Here is a 16,295-nt window from a genome sequence, read left to right on the forward strand (position 1 = left end):
ATGTGGTGGTGGGACATGTGATGGTGGGACATGTGTTGTTGAGACGTGTTGGTGGGACACGTGTTGTTGGGACATGTGGTGGTGGGACATGTGTTGTTGGGACGTGTTGGTGGGACATGTGTTGTTGGGACATGTGGGGGTGGGACATGTAGGGGTGGGACATGTGTTATTGGGACATGTTGTGGTGGGACATTATTTACACTACCGGTCAAAACATTTAGAACACCTACTCATTCCAAGGTTTTTCTTCATTTTTAAAATTTTCTACATTGTAAATTAATAGTGAAGACATCAAAACTATGAAATAACACATGGAATCATGTAGTAACCAGAAAAGTGTTACACAAATCAAAATATATTTTATATTTGAGATTCTTCAAATTTCCCTTGATGACAACTTTGCACACTCTTCACATTCTCTCAACCAGCTTCACCTGGAATGCTTTTCCAACAGTCGTGAAGGAGTTCCCACATATGGTGAGCACTTGTTGGCTGCTTTTTCTTAAGTCTGCGGTCCTACTCATACCAAACCATCTCAATTTGGTTGAGGTCGGGGGATTGTGGAGGCCAGGTCATCTGATGCAGCACTCCATCACTCTCCTTCTTCTTCTTCTACGCAGCCAGGAGGTGTGTTCTGGGTCATTGTCCTGTTGAAAATGATAGTCCCACTATGCGTAGCCATGGTGGTTAAGTGTGCCTTGAATTGTAAATAAATCACAGACATTGTCACCAGCCAAGCACCCCAACACCATAACACCACCTCCTCCATGCTTCACGGTGGGAAATACACATGCGGAGATCATCTGTTCACCCACATCGCATCCCACAAAGACACGGCGGTTGGAACCAAAAATCTCCAATTTGGACTCATCAAACCAAAGGACAAATTTCCACCAGTCTAATGTCCATTGCTCGTGTTTCTTGGCCCAAGCAAGTCAATTCCTCATATTGGTGTCCTTTCGTAGTGGTTTCTTTGCAGCAATTCGACCACGAAGGCCTGATTCACACAGTCTCCTCTGAACAGTTGATGTTGAGAAGTGTCTGTTACTTCAACTCTGAAGCATTTATTTGGGCTGCGATTTCTGAGGTGCAGTTAACTCTAATGAACGTATCCTCTGCAGCAGAGGTGACTCTGGGTCTTCCACTCCTGTGGCGGTCCTCATGAGAGCCAGGTTCATCATAGCGCTTGATTGTTTTTGTGACAGCACTTGAAGAAACTTTCAAAGTTCTTGAAATATTCTGTATTGAGTGACCTTCATGTCTTAAAGTAATGATGTACTGTTGTATCTCTTTGCTTATTTGAGCTGTTCTTGCCATAATATGGACTCGGTCTTTTACCAAATAGGGCTATCTTCTGTATACTCCCCTTACCTTGTCACAACACAACTGATTAGCTCAAATGCATTAAGAAGGAAAGAAATTCCACAAATGTACTTTTAACAAGGCACACCTGTTAATTGAAATGTATTCCAGGTGACATCATGAAGCTGGTTGAGAGAATGCCAAGAGTGTGCAAAGCTGTCATCAAGGCAAAGGATGGCTATTTGAAGAATCTCAAATATATTTTGATTTGTTTAACATTGTTTTGGTTACTACATGATGCTGTATGTGTTATTTCATAGTTTTGATATCTTCACTATTATTCTACAATGTAGAAAATATAAAAAAAATGAAGAAAAACCCTTGAATGAGTTGTTCTAAAACTATTGACCAGTAGTGTACGTCATTCAGATGGCCCTTTTATCCAAAACGACTTAGTCGCGCATTCTTACATCTTCTGTGGACTAGTGGCATTTTAAATGTCAATCCCCTCTGGAGTCTATCTGCCTAATGCTTTTTAACAGTCCATCACTAAGTCTGTAGTGGACCAGAGACATTGACACAGTCCATCACTAAATCTGTAGTGGACCAGAGACATTGACACAGTCCATCACTAAGTCTGTAGTGGACCAGAGACATTGAGACAGTCCATCACTAAGTCTGTAGTGGACCGGAGACATTGAGACAGTCCATCACTAAGTCTGTAGTGGACCAGAGACATTGAGACAGTCCATCACTAAGTCTGTAGTGGACCAGAGACATTAAAAAGACACATTAAAGCCCCATTTTGCCTCTCAAACTGCTCCATCTCCGGTCTCTAGAGCAGAGGCATCATCTCTGTGTTTAGGAACAACACACTCACAAACATGAAAGACAATGAAACGGTTTGACTAAAGGAGAGGAGGAAAACGGTTTGACTAAAGGAGAGGAGGAAAACGGTTTGACTAAAGGAGAGGAGGAAAACGGTTTGACTAAAGGAGAGGAGGAAAACGGTTTGACTAAAGGAGAGGAGGAAAACGGTTTGACTAAAGGAGAGGAGGAAAACGGTTTGACTAAAGGAGAGGAGGAAAACGGTTTGACTAAAGGAGAGGAGGAAAAAGGTTTGACTAAAGGAGAGGAGGAAAACGGTTTGACTAAAGGAGAGGAGAAAAACGGTTTGACTAAAGGAGAGGAGGAAAACGGTTTGACTAAAGGAGAGGAGGAAAACAGTTTGACTAAAGGAGAGGAGGAAAACAGTTTGACTAAAGGAGAGGAGGAAAACGGTTTGACTAAAGGAGAGGAGGAAAACGGTTTGACTAAAGGAGTGGAGGAAAACGGTTTGACTAAAGGAGAGGAGGAGAAGGGAAGGAAGAGGGTCATGTTTATAGTTCACCCCAACTAACATATTGAGTATTTATGTGAATTTGAATATTAGATTAAAATAGGAAAAAAAAACACTTTTATCCCTTATAGGCTTTTCATGGCTGTTTGACAGTATCACTCATGATGCTGTCGTTTCCCCTCCTCCTCATTCTCCTATTCCCTCATTTCCTCTCCTCTTTTTGTCCTGTGCTCCCGCCATCCATTTCAAAATCTAAACAGACAGACCCAAGAGAGAGAGAGCGAGAGAGAGAGCAAGAGAAAGAGAAAGAGAGAGAAAGCAAGAGAAAGAGAGAGAGAGCAAGAGAGAGAGAGAAAGAGAAAGAGTGAGAGAGCAAGAGAAAGAGAGAGAGAGCAAGAGAAAGAGAGAGAGAGAGAGCAAGAGAGCAAGATAAAGAGAGAGTGAGAGAGAGAGAGCAAGAGTGAGAGAGAGAGAGCAAGAGAAAGAGAGAGAGCAAGAGAGCAAGAGAAAGAGAGAGAGAGAGCAAGAGAAAGAGTGAGAGAGAGAAAGCAAGAGTGAGAGAGAGAGAGCAAGAGAAAGAGAGAGTGCAAGAGAGCAAGAGAAAGAGAAAGAGTGAGAGAGAGAGAGCAAGAGAAAGAGAGAGTGAGAGAGAGAGCAAGAGAGAGAGAGAGAAAGAGAAAGAGTGAGAGAGAGAGCAAGAGAAAGAGAGAGAGAGAGCAAGAGAAAGAGAGAGAGAGCAAGAGAAAGAGAGAGCAAGAGAAAGATAGAGAGAGAGAGAGCAAGAGAAAAGAGAGAGAGCAAGAGAGCAAGAGAAAGAGAGTGAGAGTGAGAGAGAGAGCAAGAGAGAGAAAGAGAGTGAGTGAGAGAGTGAGCAAGAGTGAGAGAAAGAGCAAGAGAAAGAGCAAGAGAGAGAGCAAGAGAGTGAGAGAGAGAGAGAGCAAGAGAGAGAGCAAGAGAGTGAGAGAGAGCAAGAGAAAGAGAGTGAGCAAGAGAGTGAGAGTAAGATAGAGTGCAAGAGAGTGAGTGAGAGAGAGCGAGAGAGTGAGAGTAAGAGAGAGAGAGAGCAAGAGTGAGTGAGAGAGAGCAAGAGAAAGAGCGAGAGCAAGAGAAAGAGAGTGAGCGTGAGAGTGAGAGAGAGAGCAAGAGTGAGTGAGACAGGGGTGGACTGACATAAGCTCTTTTAAAACAGAAAGAAGTAAAGAGGGTCAGGGTGATTAGGCAGTGGTCTATACCCAGGTTCTCCCCTGGTCTATACCCAGGTTCTCCCCTGGTCTATACCCAGGTTCTCCCCTGGTCTATACCCAGGTTCTCCCCTGGTCTATACCCAGGTACTCCCCTGGTCTATACCCAGGTTCTCCCCTGGTCTATACCCAGGTTCTCCCCTGGTCTCTATACCCAGGTTCTCCCCTGATCTATACCCAGGTTCTCCCCTGGTCTATACCCAGGTTCTCCCCTGGTCTATACCCAGGTTCTCCCCTGGTCTATACCCAGGTTCTCCCCCGGTCTATACCCAGGTTCTCCCCCGGTCTATACCCAGGTTCTCCCCTGGTCTATACCCAGGTTCTCCCCTGGTCTATACCCAGGTTCTCCCCTGGTCTATACCCAGGTACTCCCCTGGTCTATACCCAGGTTCTCCCCTGGTCTATACCCAGGTTCTCCCCTGGTCTATACCCAGGTTCTCCCCTGGTCTATACCCAGGTACTCCCCTGGTCTATACCCAGGTTCTCCCCTGGTCAATACCCAGGTTCTCCCCTGGTCTATACCCAGGTTCTCCCCTGGTCAATACCCAGGTTCTCCCCTGGTCTATACCCAGGTACTCCCCGGTCTATACCCAGGTTCTCCCCGGTCTATACCCAGGTTCTCCCCCGGTCTATACCCAGGTTCTCCCCGGTCTATACCCAGGTTCTCCCCTGGTCTATACCCAGGTTCTCCCCTGGTCTATACCCAGGTTCTCCCCTGGTCTATACCCAGGTTCTCCCCTGGTCTATACCCAGGTTCTCCCCTGGTCTATACCCAGGTTCTCCCTGGTCTATACCGAGGTTCTCCCCTGGTCTATACCAGGTTCTCCCCTGGTCTATACCCAGGTTCTCCCCTGGTCTATACCCAGGTTCTCCCCTGGTCTATACCCAGGTTCTCCCTGGTCTATACCCAGGTTCTCCCCTGGTCTATACCCAGGTTCTCCCTGGTCTATACCCAGGTTCTCCCCTGGTCAATACCCAGGTTCTCCCCTGGTCTATACCCAGGTTCTCCCCTGGTCTATACCCAGGTTCTCCCCTGGACTATACCCAGGTTCTCCCCTGGTCTATACCCAGGTTCTCCCCTGGTCTATACCCAGGTTCTCCCCTGGTCTATACCCAGGTTCTCCCCTGGTCTATACCCAGGTTCTCCCCTGGTCAATACCCAGGTTCTCCCCTGGTCTATACCCAGGTTCTCCCCTGGTCTATACCCAGGTTCTCCCCTGGACAGCTGACACTGCCTAAGACACACAGATCAAGATACCTCCCCAAACATCATAACTACAGAGAGAGGAGAGAAGAGACCATCCATTTCCATCATAACTACAGAGAGGAGAGAAGAGACCATCCATTTCCATCATAACTACAGAGAGAGGAGAGATCATCCATTTCCATCATAACTACAGAGAGGAGAGAGGAGAGACCATCCATTTCCATCATAACTACAGAGAGAGGAGAGAAGAGACCATCCATTTCCATCATAACTACAGAGAGAGGAGAGAAGAGACCATCCATTTCCATCATAACTACAGAGAGAGGAGAGAAGAGACCATCCATTTCCATCATAACTACAGAGAGAGGAGAGAAGAGACCATCCATGTCCATCATAACTACAGAGAGAGGAGAGATCATCCATTTCCATCATAACTACAGAGAGGAGAGAGGAGAGACCATCCATTTCCATCATAACTACAGAGAGAGGAGAGAAGAGGCCATTCATTTCCATCATAACTACAGAGAGGAGAGAAGAGACCATCCATTTCCATCATAACTACAGAGAGAGGAGAGAAGAGGCCATCCATTTCCATCATAACTACAGAGAGGAGAGAAGAGGCCATTCATTTCCATCATAACTACAGAGAGGAGAGAAGAGACCATCCATTTCCATCATAACTACAGAGAGAGGAGAGAAGAGGCCATCCATTTCCATCATAACTACAGAGAGAGGAGAGAAGAGGCCATTCATTTCCATCATAACTACAGAGAGGAGAGAAGAGATCATCCATTTCCATCATAACTACAGAGAGGAGAGAGGAGAGACCATCCATTTCCATCATAACTACAGAGAGAGGAGAGAAGAGGCCATTCATTTCCATCATAACTACAGAGAGGAGAGAAGAGACCATCCATTTCCATCATAACTACAGAGAGAGGAGAGAAGAGGCCATCCATTTCCATCATAACTACAGAGAGAGGAGAGGAGAGACCATCCATTTCCATCATAACTACAGAGAGAGGAGAGAAGAGACCATCCATTTCCATCATAACTACAGAGAGGAGAGAAGAGACCATCCATTTCCATCATAACTACAGAGAGAGGAGAGAAGAGACCATCCATTTCCATCATAACTACAGAGAGAGGAGAGGAGAGACCATCCATTTCCCCTTTTCCCTTTTGCCTTTTCTGTTTTACATTATTTTTTCTCTCAATTTGTACGTTTTTATTGAAACCATGGTAATCTGGTCTCAGATGAAGTTTCATTGTTTGTTATGTGGAGCCAATGACAGCTTAGTGAGATGGGGATGGGGGGGGGGGGGGGAATTATTCCTCCCGTTTGGCTCGGCGAGAAGAGATGGAGATGAGAAACAATGACGGTTTGGGGGGGAGAGAGAGAGAGGAGGAAGAGACGAAAATCTGGGAAGGGGACCAACGTTCTGACTAATGTTGAAAAGAGGAAGTAGCACATCTTCTCCCCTATCTCTCTGTCTCTACTGTCTTTGGGAATTGGCTGGCGTTTCTATTTAGCTGGAAGGCAGTGTAGTGGATTCAATAGCATAGAAGTTGCCCCCTTAACCACTGATACTGAGTCAGGTGTGTTTTCGTCCCTAATGTCACAGTCTGGTTTAACCAGGAAACCCAGTTCCAGGTTCAGATTGAATAGACCCCTCTGTCTATCTGGGATCTATGAGTAGAGATGGAGGCACACAGCCCAGCCCTGAAGGCTGTAGTGTCAGCTACGGCTGTGGCCTAAAAATCATATCTAAACTTGTGGGCAATTCACGATATACAGTATATCTCCATGTTTTAAAAATGTTTTATCTAAATAAGCTTTGTTGCGCAATTAAAGGTCAAATGCAAACAATCAGCAATAACCTAATGAATTCAGAGCTTGTTAAATTATATCTAGGCAGAATATAAGCCTTCCACACCCATAATATATACAGTGGGGAGAACAAGTATTTGATATACTGCCGATTCTGCAGGTTTTCCTACTTACAAAACATGTAGAGGTCTGTCATTTTTATCATAGGTACACTTCAACTGTGAGAGACGGAATCTAAAACAAATATACAGAAAATCACATTGTATGATTTTTAAGTAATTAATTTGCATTTTATTGCATGAAATAAGTATTTGATACATCAGAAAAGCAGAACTTAATATTTTGGTACAGAAACCTTTGTTTGCAATTACAGAGATCATACGTTTCCTGTAGTTGACCAGGTTTGCACACACTGCAGCAGGGATTTTGGCCCACTCCTCCATACAGACCTTCTCCAGATCCTTCAGGTTTTGGGGCTGTCGCTGGGCAATACGGACTTTCAGCTCCCTCCAAAGATGTTCTATTGGGTTAAGGTCTGGAGACTGGCTAGGCCACTCCAGGACCTTGAGATGCTTCTTACGGAGCCACCCCTTAGTTGCCCTGGCTGTGTGTTTCGGGTCGTTGTCATGCTGGAAGACCCAGCCACGACCCATCTTCAATGCTTTTACTGAGGGAAGGAGGTTGATGGCCAAGATCTCGCGATACATGGCCACGTCCATCCTCCCCTCAATACGGTGCAGTCGTCCTGTCCCCTTTGCAGAAAAGCATCCCCAAAGAATGATGTTTCCACCTCCATGCTTCACGGTTAGGATGGTGTTCTTGGGGTTGTACTCATCCTTCTTTTTCCTCCGAACACGGCGAATGGAGTTTAGACCAAAAAGCTCTATTTTTGTCTCATCAGACCACATGACCTTCTCCCATTCCACATCTGGATCCTCCAGATGGTCATTGGCAAACTTCAGACCGGCCTGGACATGTGCTGGCTTGAGCAGGGGTACCTTGCGTGCGCTGCAGGATTTTAATCCATGATGGCGTAGTGTGTTACTAATGGTTCTCTTTGAGACTGTGGTCCCAGCTCTCTTCAGGTCATTGACAGGTCCTGCCGTGTAGTTCTGGGCTGATCCCTCACCTTCCTCATGATCATTGATGCCCCACGAGGTGAGATGTTGCATGGAGCCCCAGACCGAGGGTGATTTGACCGTCATCTTGAACTTCTTCCATTTTCTAATAATTGCGCCAACAGTTGTTGCCTTCTCACCAAGCTGCTTGCCTATTGTCCTGTAGCCCATCCCAGCCTTGTGCAGGTCTACAATTTTATCCCTGATGTCCTTACACAGCTCTCTGGTCTTGGCCATTGTAGAGAGGTTGGAGTCTGTTTGATTGAGTCTGTGGGCAGGTGTCTTTTATGCAGATAACGAGTTCAAACAGGTGCAGTTAATACAGGTAATGAGTGGAGAACAGGAGGGCTTCTTAAAGAAAAACTAACAGGTCTGTGAGAGCCAGAATTCTTACTGGTTGTTAGGTGATCAAATACTTATGTCACACAATAAATTGCAAATTAATTACTTAAAAATCATACAATGTGATTTTCTGTATATTTGTTTTAGATTCCGTCTCACAGTTGAAGTGTACCTATAATAAAAAATTACAGACCTCTACATGCTTTGTAAGTAGGAAAATCTGCAAAATCGTCAGTGTATCAAATACTTGTTCTCCCCACTGTACCTTGGCCATCTAGGATGGTTACTTACTACTGGTAGATACCTTGGCCATCCAGGATGGTTACTTACTACGAGCAGATACCTTGGCCATCCAGGATGGTTACTTACTACGAGCAGATACCTTGGCCATCTGCTGGATCCTGTAGATCTCTGTAGATTCAACCACTTCACTGCTGGATCCTGTAGATCTCTGCACATTCTGATTGTCTCTCTTGTGATTGGTTAATCAGCAGAGCAGGACCGACCAACAGGAGCTGGCCACTGGAGGAGAGAAACACCGGGACCCTGAGCACTGATCAGGCATGACCATGGAGACAAACAGGTGTGTGTGTGTGCGTGTGTGTGTGCGTGCGTGCGTGCGTGCGTGTGCGTGCACACAGTGCTGTGAAAAAGTATTTGCCCCCTTCCTGATTTCTTATTTTTTTGCACATCTGTCACTTAAATGTTTCAGATCATCAAACAATGTAAATATTACACAAAGATAACCCAAGTGAACACAAAATGCAGTTAAGTGATGATTTTATTTATTAAGGGGAAAAAGCTATCCAAACCTTCATGGACCAATGTGAAAAAGTAATTGCCCCCTAAACCTAATAACTGGTTGTGCCTCAGCAGCAACAGCTGCAATTTGTGTTTGTGATAACTGGCAATGAGTCTTTCACAATGAGTCTTTCACAATGAGTCTTTCACATTGAGTCTTTCACATTGAGTCTTTCACATTGAGTCTTTCACATCGCTGTTGAGGAATTTTGGCCCCTCTTCTTTGCAGAATTGTTTTAATTCAGCCACATTGGAGCGTTTTCGAGCATGAACCGCCTTTTTAAGGTCACGCCACAGCATCTCAATCGGATTCAAGTCCGGACTTTGACTAGGTCACTCCTAAACCATTTTGTTTTTATTTAAGCCATTCAGAGGTGGACTTGCTGGTGTGTTTTGGATCATTGTCCTGCTGCAGAACCCAAGTGCACTTCAGCTGGAGGTCACGAATGGATGGCCGGACATTCTCCTTCAGGATTATTTGGTGGAGAGCAGAATTCATGGTTCCATCAATCACAGCAAGTCGTCCAGGTCCTGAAGCAGCAAAGCAGCCCCAGACCATCACACCACCACCACCATATTGGACTGTTGGTACGATGTTCTTTTTCTGAAATGCTGTGTTACTTTAACACCAGATGTAATGGGACGCACACCTTCCAAAAAGTTCAACTTTTGTCTCATCAGTCCACAGAATATTTTCCCAATAAGTTTTGGGGATCATCAAGATGTTTTATGCCAAAAGTGAGATGAGCCTTTATGTTCTTTTTGGTCAGCAGTGGCTTTCACCTTTGAACTCTGCCATGGATGCCATGTTTGCCCCGTCTCGTTCTTATGGTTGAGTCATGAACACTGACCTTAACTGAGGCAAGTGAGGCCTGCAGTTCTGTAGATGTTGTTGTGGGTTCTTTTGTGACCTCTTGGATGAGTCGTCACTGCGCTCTCGGGGTAATTTTGGTAGGACGGCCACTCCTGGGAAGGTTCACCACTGTTCCAAATTTTCTCCATTTGTGTATAATGGCTCATGGTTCGCTGGAGTCCCAAAAAGCCTTAGATATGGCTTTGTAACCCTTTCCAGACTGATAGATGTCAATTACTTTGATTCTCATCTGTTCCTGAATTTCTTTGGATCGCGGCATGATGTCTTGCTTTTTGAGATCTTTTGGCCTACTTCACTTTGTCAGACAGGTTCTATTTAACTTCTTATGGGCACGTGGGGTAGTAGCGTCCCACCTCGCCAACATCCGGTGAAATTGCAGAGCGCGAATTTCAAATTACAGAAATATAAATATTTAACATTCATGAAAATACAAGTATTATACATCAAAATAAAGATTAACTTCTTGTTAATCCAGCCACTGTGTCAGATTTCAAAAAGGCTTTACGGCGAAAGCACACCATGCGATTATCTGAGGACAGCGCCCCGCACACAAAAACTTTTTTTTTTTTAATTCAACCAGGCAGGTGCGACACGAAAGTCAGAAATAGCGATATAATAAATGCCTTATCTTCAAAGATCTTCTTCTGTTGGCACTCCAAAAGGTCCCAGTTACATCAAAAATGTTCGATAAAGTCCTTCTTTATATCCATAAGAACTCAGTTTAGCTGGCGCACTTCATTCAATAATCCACCGGTTTCCCTCCTTCAAAATGCATACAAAATTAATCCCAAAGAATAAACGAATAATGAATAAATTATCCATTTTAAGACGGAGAATGGAATGTTCATTACCGGAGATAAATAACAAACCGCGCTTTCACCCACGCGCATGGAAACACTACAGCCAAAATGGGAGCGACTTAGAAAAACTACAACTTCTTGCTCGTTTTTCCAAAAAAACAGCCTGAAACTCTTTCTAAAGACTGTTGACATCTAGTGGAAGCCCTAGGAACTGCAATCTGGGAGGACTTCGCCTCATAATAAACATGAAAGCCATTGGAAACAGTGGAAGGCTGAACATAATTTTTTTTTGATGGTTCTTCCTCGGGGTTTCGCCATATCTGTTCTGTTATACTCACAGACATCATTTTATATGCAAATCTACCAATTATATGCATATCCTAGCTTCTGGGACTGGGTAACAGGCAGTTTACTTTGGGCACGCTTTTCATCCGGACATGAAAATACTGCCCCCTACCCAAGAGAGGTTAAGTGATTTCTTGATTCAACAGGTCTGGCAGTAATCAGGCCTGGGTGTGGCTAGTGAAATTGAATAAATGTGATTAACCACAGTAAATTCAATTACTTTGTCACATAGGGCCATGAAGGTTCGGATAGCTATTTTCCCTTAATTTGATTTATTACCACTTAACTGCATTTTGTTGTTATTTGGGTTATCTTTGTGTAATATTAACATTTGTTTGATGATCTGAAACATTTAAGTGTGACAAATGTGCAAAGAAATAAGTAATCAGGAAGGGAGCAAATACATTTTCACAGCACTGTGTATATATACACTACTTTTGACTAAGGCCCATAGCGAATCCCACGGGGAGTAGGACTCTGTTCTATAGTAGTGCACTATATAGGGAATCCCATGGGGCCCTGGTCTAAAGTAATGCATTATATAGGTAATAGGGCTCTGTTCTAAAGTAGTGCACTATATAGGGAGTAGGACTTTGTTCTATAGTAGTGCACTATATAGGGAATAGGGCTCTGGTCTAAAGTAGTGCACTATATAGGGAGTAGGACTCTGTTCTATAATAGTGCACTATATAGGGAATAGGGCTCTGGTCTATAGTAGTGCACTAGATAGGGAATAGGGCTCTAGTCTATAGTAGTGCACTAGATAGGGAATAGGGCTCTGGTCTATAGTAGTGCACTAGATAGGGAATAGGGCTCTGGTCTATAGTAGTGCACTAGATAGGGAATAGGGCTCTGGTCTATAGTAGTGCACTAGATAGGGAATAAGGCTATGGTCTATAGTATTACACTAGATAGGGAATAGGGCTCTGGTCTATAGTAGTGCACTAGATAGGGAATAGGGCTCTGGTCTATAGTAGTGCACTGGATAGGGAAAAGATGCCATTTGGGATGCATTCCTCGTCTTCATCATCTTTGCCGTAGTAATATATATTTTTTCCGGGCGATTAGCGGGAGATTGTCTCGGCACCACCACCACTGAATCACACAGTCACTTGGTAATCCAGACTGTAGGCTATTGGAGGAAGAATTTGCATTGCTGTTTAAATATGTATCTAGTTAACGTTGTTAGGGTTTTAATGTCAATCATAACCACTATTAACACACGGCTCAAGGCTGGGAGGTCGCCCTGAGTGACAATGGTTTGGAGAGAGGAGGAGAGGGGAGGGAAGTCCAAATTCAAGATTTAGCTGGTCTGTATGATTGAGGCCTACTGAGTGTGTGTGTGTGTGTGTGTGTGTGTGTGTGTGTGTGTGTGTGTGTGTGTGTGTGTGTGTGTGTGTGTGTGTGTGTGTGTGTGTGTGTGTGTGTGTGTGTGTGTGTGTGTGTGTGTGTGTGTGTGTGTGTGTGTGTGTGTCTCTGTCTGTCTGTCTGTCTGTCTGTGTTGGGTTCGTTGGTTAGTTTGTTCTATCTATTGAGATGTTAGAGTAGGTCATGTTGATTTACTGATCCTGGTTGACAGAGATGTTAGAGTAGGTCATGTTGATTTACTGATCCTGGTTGACAGAGATGTTCGAGTAGGTCATGTTGATTTACTGATCCTGGTTGACAGAGATGTTCGAGTAGGTCATGTTGATTTACTGATCCTGGTTGACAGAGATGTTCGAGTAGGTCATGTTGATTTACTGATCCTGGTTGAGAGAGATGTTCGAGTAGGTCATGTTGATTTACTGATCCTGGTTGAGAGAGATGTTCGAGTAGGTCATGTTGATTTACTGATCCTGGTTGAGAGAGATGTTCGAGTAGGTCATGTTGATTTACTGATCCTGGTTGACAGAGATGTTCGAGTAGGTCATGTTGATTATTACATCAAATTTTGTACATGATTTTGATCAGTAAAATAATTCATGTAACTTTCCCCAAATTACAATGTTTTCTAGAAATACCATCTACAAGTTACCCAGAGGATCTTCTAACCAGGACTTGGGAATGTTGGGCATTTTACAACCTTAATAAACCTCTAGCTGAAGCACTGAATGGACTGACCCTGGACGTCGCATGAATGTGATCAGTTTGAGTAGACCTTCAAGTAAACCTGCCTCTTTCCCCCTCTTTCTCTCCCCCTCTTTCTCCCCCCTCTTTCTCTCCCCCTCTTTCTCCCACTCTTTCTCCCCCTCTTTCTCTCCCCCTCTTTCTTTACCCTCTTTCTCCCCCTCTTTCTCCCCCTCTTTCTTTACCCCTCTTTCTCCCCCTCTTTCTCCCCCTCTTTCTCACCCATCTTTCTCTCCCCCTCTTTCTTTACCCCTCCTTCTCCCCCTCTTTCTTTACCCCTCCTTCTCCCCCCCTCTTTCTTTACCCCTCTTTCTCCCCCTCTTTCTCCCCCTCTTTCTTTACCCCTCCTTCTCCCCCTCTTTCTCCCCCTCTTTCTCCCCTCTTTCTCCCCCTCTTTCTCCCCCTCTTTCTTTACCCCTCTTTCTCCCACCTCTTTCTTTACCCTGTTTCTCCCCCTCTTTCTCCCCCTCTTTCTCCCCCTCTTTCTTTACCCCTCTTTCTCCCCCTCTTTCTCCCCCTCTTTCTTTACCCCTCTTTCTCCCCCTCTTTCTTTACCCCTCTTTCTCCCCCTCTTTCTCCCCTCTTTCTTTACCCCTCTTTCTCCCCCTCTTTCTCCCCCTCTTTCTCACCCATCTTTCTCTCCCCCTCTTTCTTTTCCCCCTCTTTCTCCCCCTCTTTCTTTACCCCTCCTTCTCCCCCCTCTTTCTTTACCCCCTCTTTCTCCCCCCCTTTCTCCCCCTCTTTCTTTACCCCCTCTTTCTCCCTCCTCTTTCTATACCCCTCTTTCTCCCCCTCTTTCTTTACCCCCTCTTTCTCCCCCTCTTCTCCCCCTCTTTCTCCCCCTCTTCTCCCCCTCTTTCTCCCCCCTCTTTCTTTACCCCTCTTTCTCCCCTCTTTCTCCCCCTCTTTCTTTACCCCTCTTTCTCCCCCTCTTTCTATAACCCTCTTTCTCCCCCTTCTTTCTATACCCCTTATTCTTCCCCCCTATTTCTTTACCCCTCTTTCTCTCCCCCTATTTCTTCCCCCCTCTTTCTTTCCCCAACTCAGGTGACCAAAGATGCAGGGAAGCTGAAAGTGGTTCATTTTGGTCTTGTTTGAAAACAGCCTTTGACCATTTCTTTTCGACTGTAAACTCCATCTTTTTTAATGCATTTTTTAAATCAAATGTATTCTGTAAATATATCTGATAACTGATCTAGCTCTATTCTGAAATGTTGATGCTTGATTAGCCTAATAATTATGAATTTAAGTCTAAGTCAAATGTGAATAATTATGCTAAGGTTTTATTTTAACAGAATGTTGTATATGCAATATAGGCCTAGCCCTGTCCAGCCCCATCTCCGTTCTCTCACAACCAGCCCTCCTGCTGAAAAATTGTGTTTTAAATTTTCTGCCCGTTTAATTGAATTGTTCTTTAATCCCAGCCTCGTTTAAAACAGTGCAGTAATTAGGCTTTTTGTTTTTCATGATTGACCCTGGTCACCTTTTTCAGTATTCTAATACAGAGCTGTAAACTAGCCTATTGTATTGCTGTATTAAAGAGGTTTTGTATCTTGTGTTTATGGCTTTTAGGCCTGTCCCTTGTACTTGTTGCACACTAAAATATGTCAAACCCACTATCATTAGGCATGCTGAGGCAGTGAATGTTTGGTCTCTCTATAGTTTATCAGATGATGTGGCCTACAGTTTGTACTGTGTACCGTGTAGGCTACTGTGTGTATGTGTCGAGATTACGGACTGCCGACGGTTTTTATTCATGAACGGAAGCCAATATAACAAGCGATTTTTAAGCGGTGAGCACGGGCAGCAGCACTGCGCGCCGAACGGAGCAGCTCGAGCCCCTTTCCTGAACAGCAGCCACGGCCTTGTCACGAGCTGTCGACGCGCTGCGCTCGGGACTAATCTGACAGCACCGCGCAGACCCTAATCCGCCACTGTATCCTAATCTATTTACTCTGCATTCTAAGAGGATTTGCTTCTCAAAAATATATACAACAACGAATCCGAGGCTGGAAAGTATGGTGAAATGGACAGAACAGATCAGTCAGTCAGGGTGGGTTGGTTTCTGTGTTGTCTTTCTTTGTGTTGTTTTGTTAGGTTTCCAAAAATAATAATCATTGTATGTTTTTTCAATCGTCAATCGTTTTGGGAGAGAGATTGGTGAAAATAATAACGTTTCTGTCTGGTGATACAAGGCTAATACTTGTCTTATGTAAACAGAAATGGTTCTGTTTTGTTCAGTGATACTCAAGAGAGCAGCTGTTTGGATAAGTGATATTGTCATTGGTTTTATCTCCTGATACATGTCACTTTCAAACAACGACTGCAGCCTAATATCACCTCATTCAATGACTTGCCATCTTAAAATAAAACCTACAAAACCTATAATAAAAGTCATTGGGTTACAGTTGATATCTGTTTTTTAGATGTCTGCTGTGGGCCTGTAGGTGTCGGCTAGGACTACAAATACTTCAATCCTCTCAGATTACACCTAGTCCTGGGCTAAAACCCATTGTAGAGAATCACCACGTTTTATAGTCCAGGACTCGGTTTGATCTGTCTGGGGAAGCAGCCGTCTGCTCAACTTTATTAATACACTGCTCAAAAAAATAAAGGGAACACTTAAACAACACAATGTAACTCCAAGTCAATCACACTTCTGTGAAGTCAAACTGATTTCCATTGATAATGTTTGTGTGATTTTGTTGTCAGCACATTCAACTATGTAAAGAAAAAAGTATTTAATAAGAATATTTCATTCATTCAGATCTAGGATGTGTTATTTTAGGGTTCCCTTTATTTTTTTGAGCAGTGTATATACACAGTTTTGATTAGAACCAAATAACAAATGTCTCTCCTGTTGGGAGAGCTCTGGCACCTGTCTAACGTTAAGACCACAGCCTCCAGCACACACACGTCTACGTTGTCAGCATAGGTTTAGCTTCTGCCCTTTGACCCCGCCTCTATCTCTCCCCACTATCATCCT

The 16,295-nt window shown here is 44.2% G+C and overlaps 1 protein-coding gene across 1 annotated transcript in view; it reads left to right on the plus strand.

Annotated features, from left to right (window-relative positions):
- LOC135511796 (WD repeat-containing and planar cell polarity effector protein fritz homolog) overlaps window positions 1–14,931 on the plus strand; it is a 185,825-nt gene extending 170,894 nt beyond the window's left edge. Inside the window, 2 exon segments of the mRNA XM_064933259.1 lie at window positions 8,872–8,963; window positions 14,357–14,931. Coding sequence (XP_064789331.1) covers window positions 8,872–8,930 — 59 coding nt within the window. The 3' untranslated portion in view covers window positions 8,931–8,963; window positions 14,357–14,931.
- Window positions 14,932–16,295: the final 1,364 nt, after the last annotated feature.

Source organism: Oncorhynchus masou, chromosome 24 (assembly GCF_036934945.1).
Source record: "Oncorhynchus masou masou isolate Uvic2021 chromosome 24, UVic_Omas_1.1, whole genome shotgun sequence".
Classification (NCBI taxonomy): domain Eukaryota; kingdom Metazoa; phylum Chordata; class Actinopteri; order Salmoniformes; family Salmonidae; genus Oncorhynchus; species Oncorhynchus masou.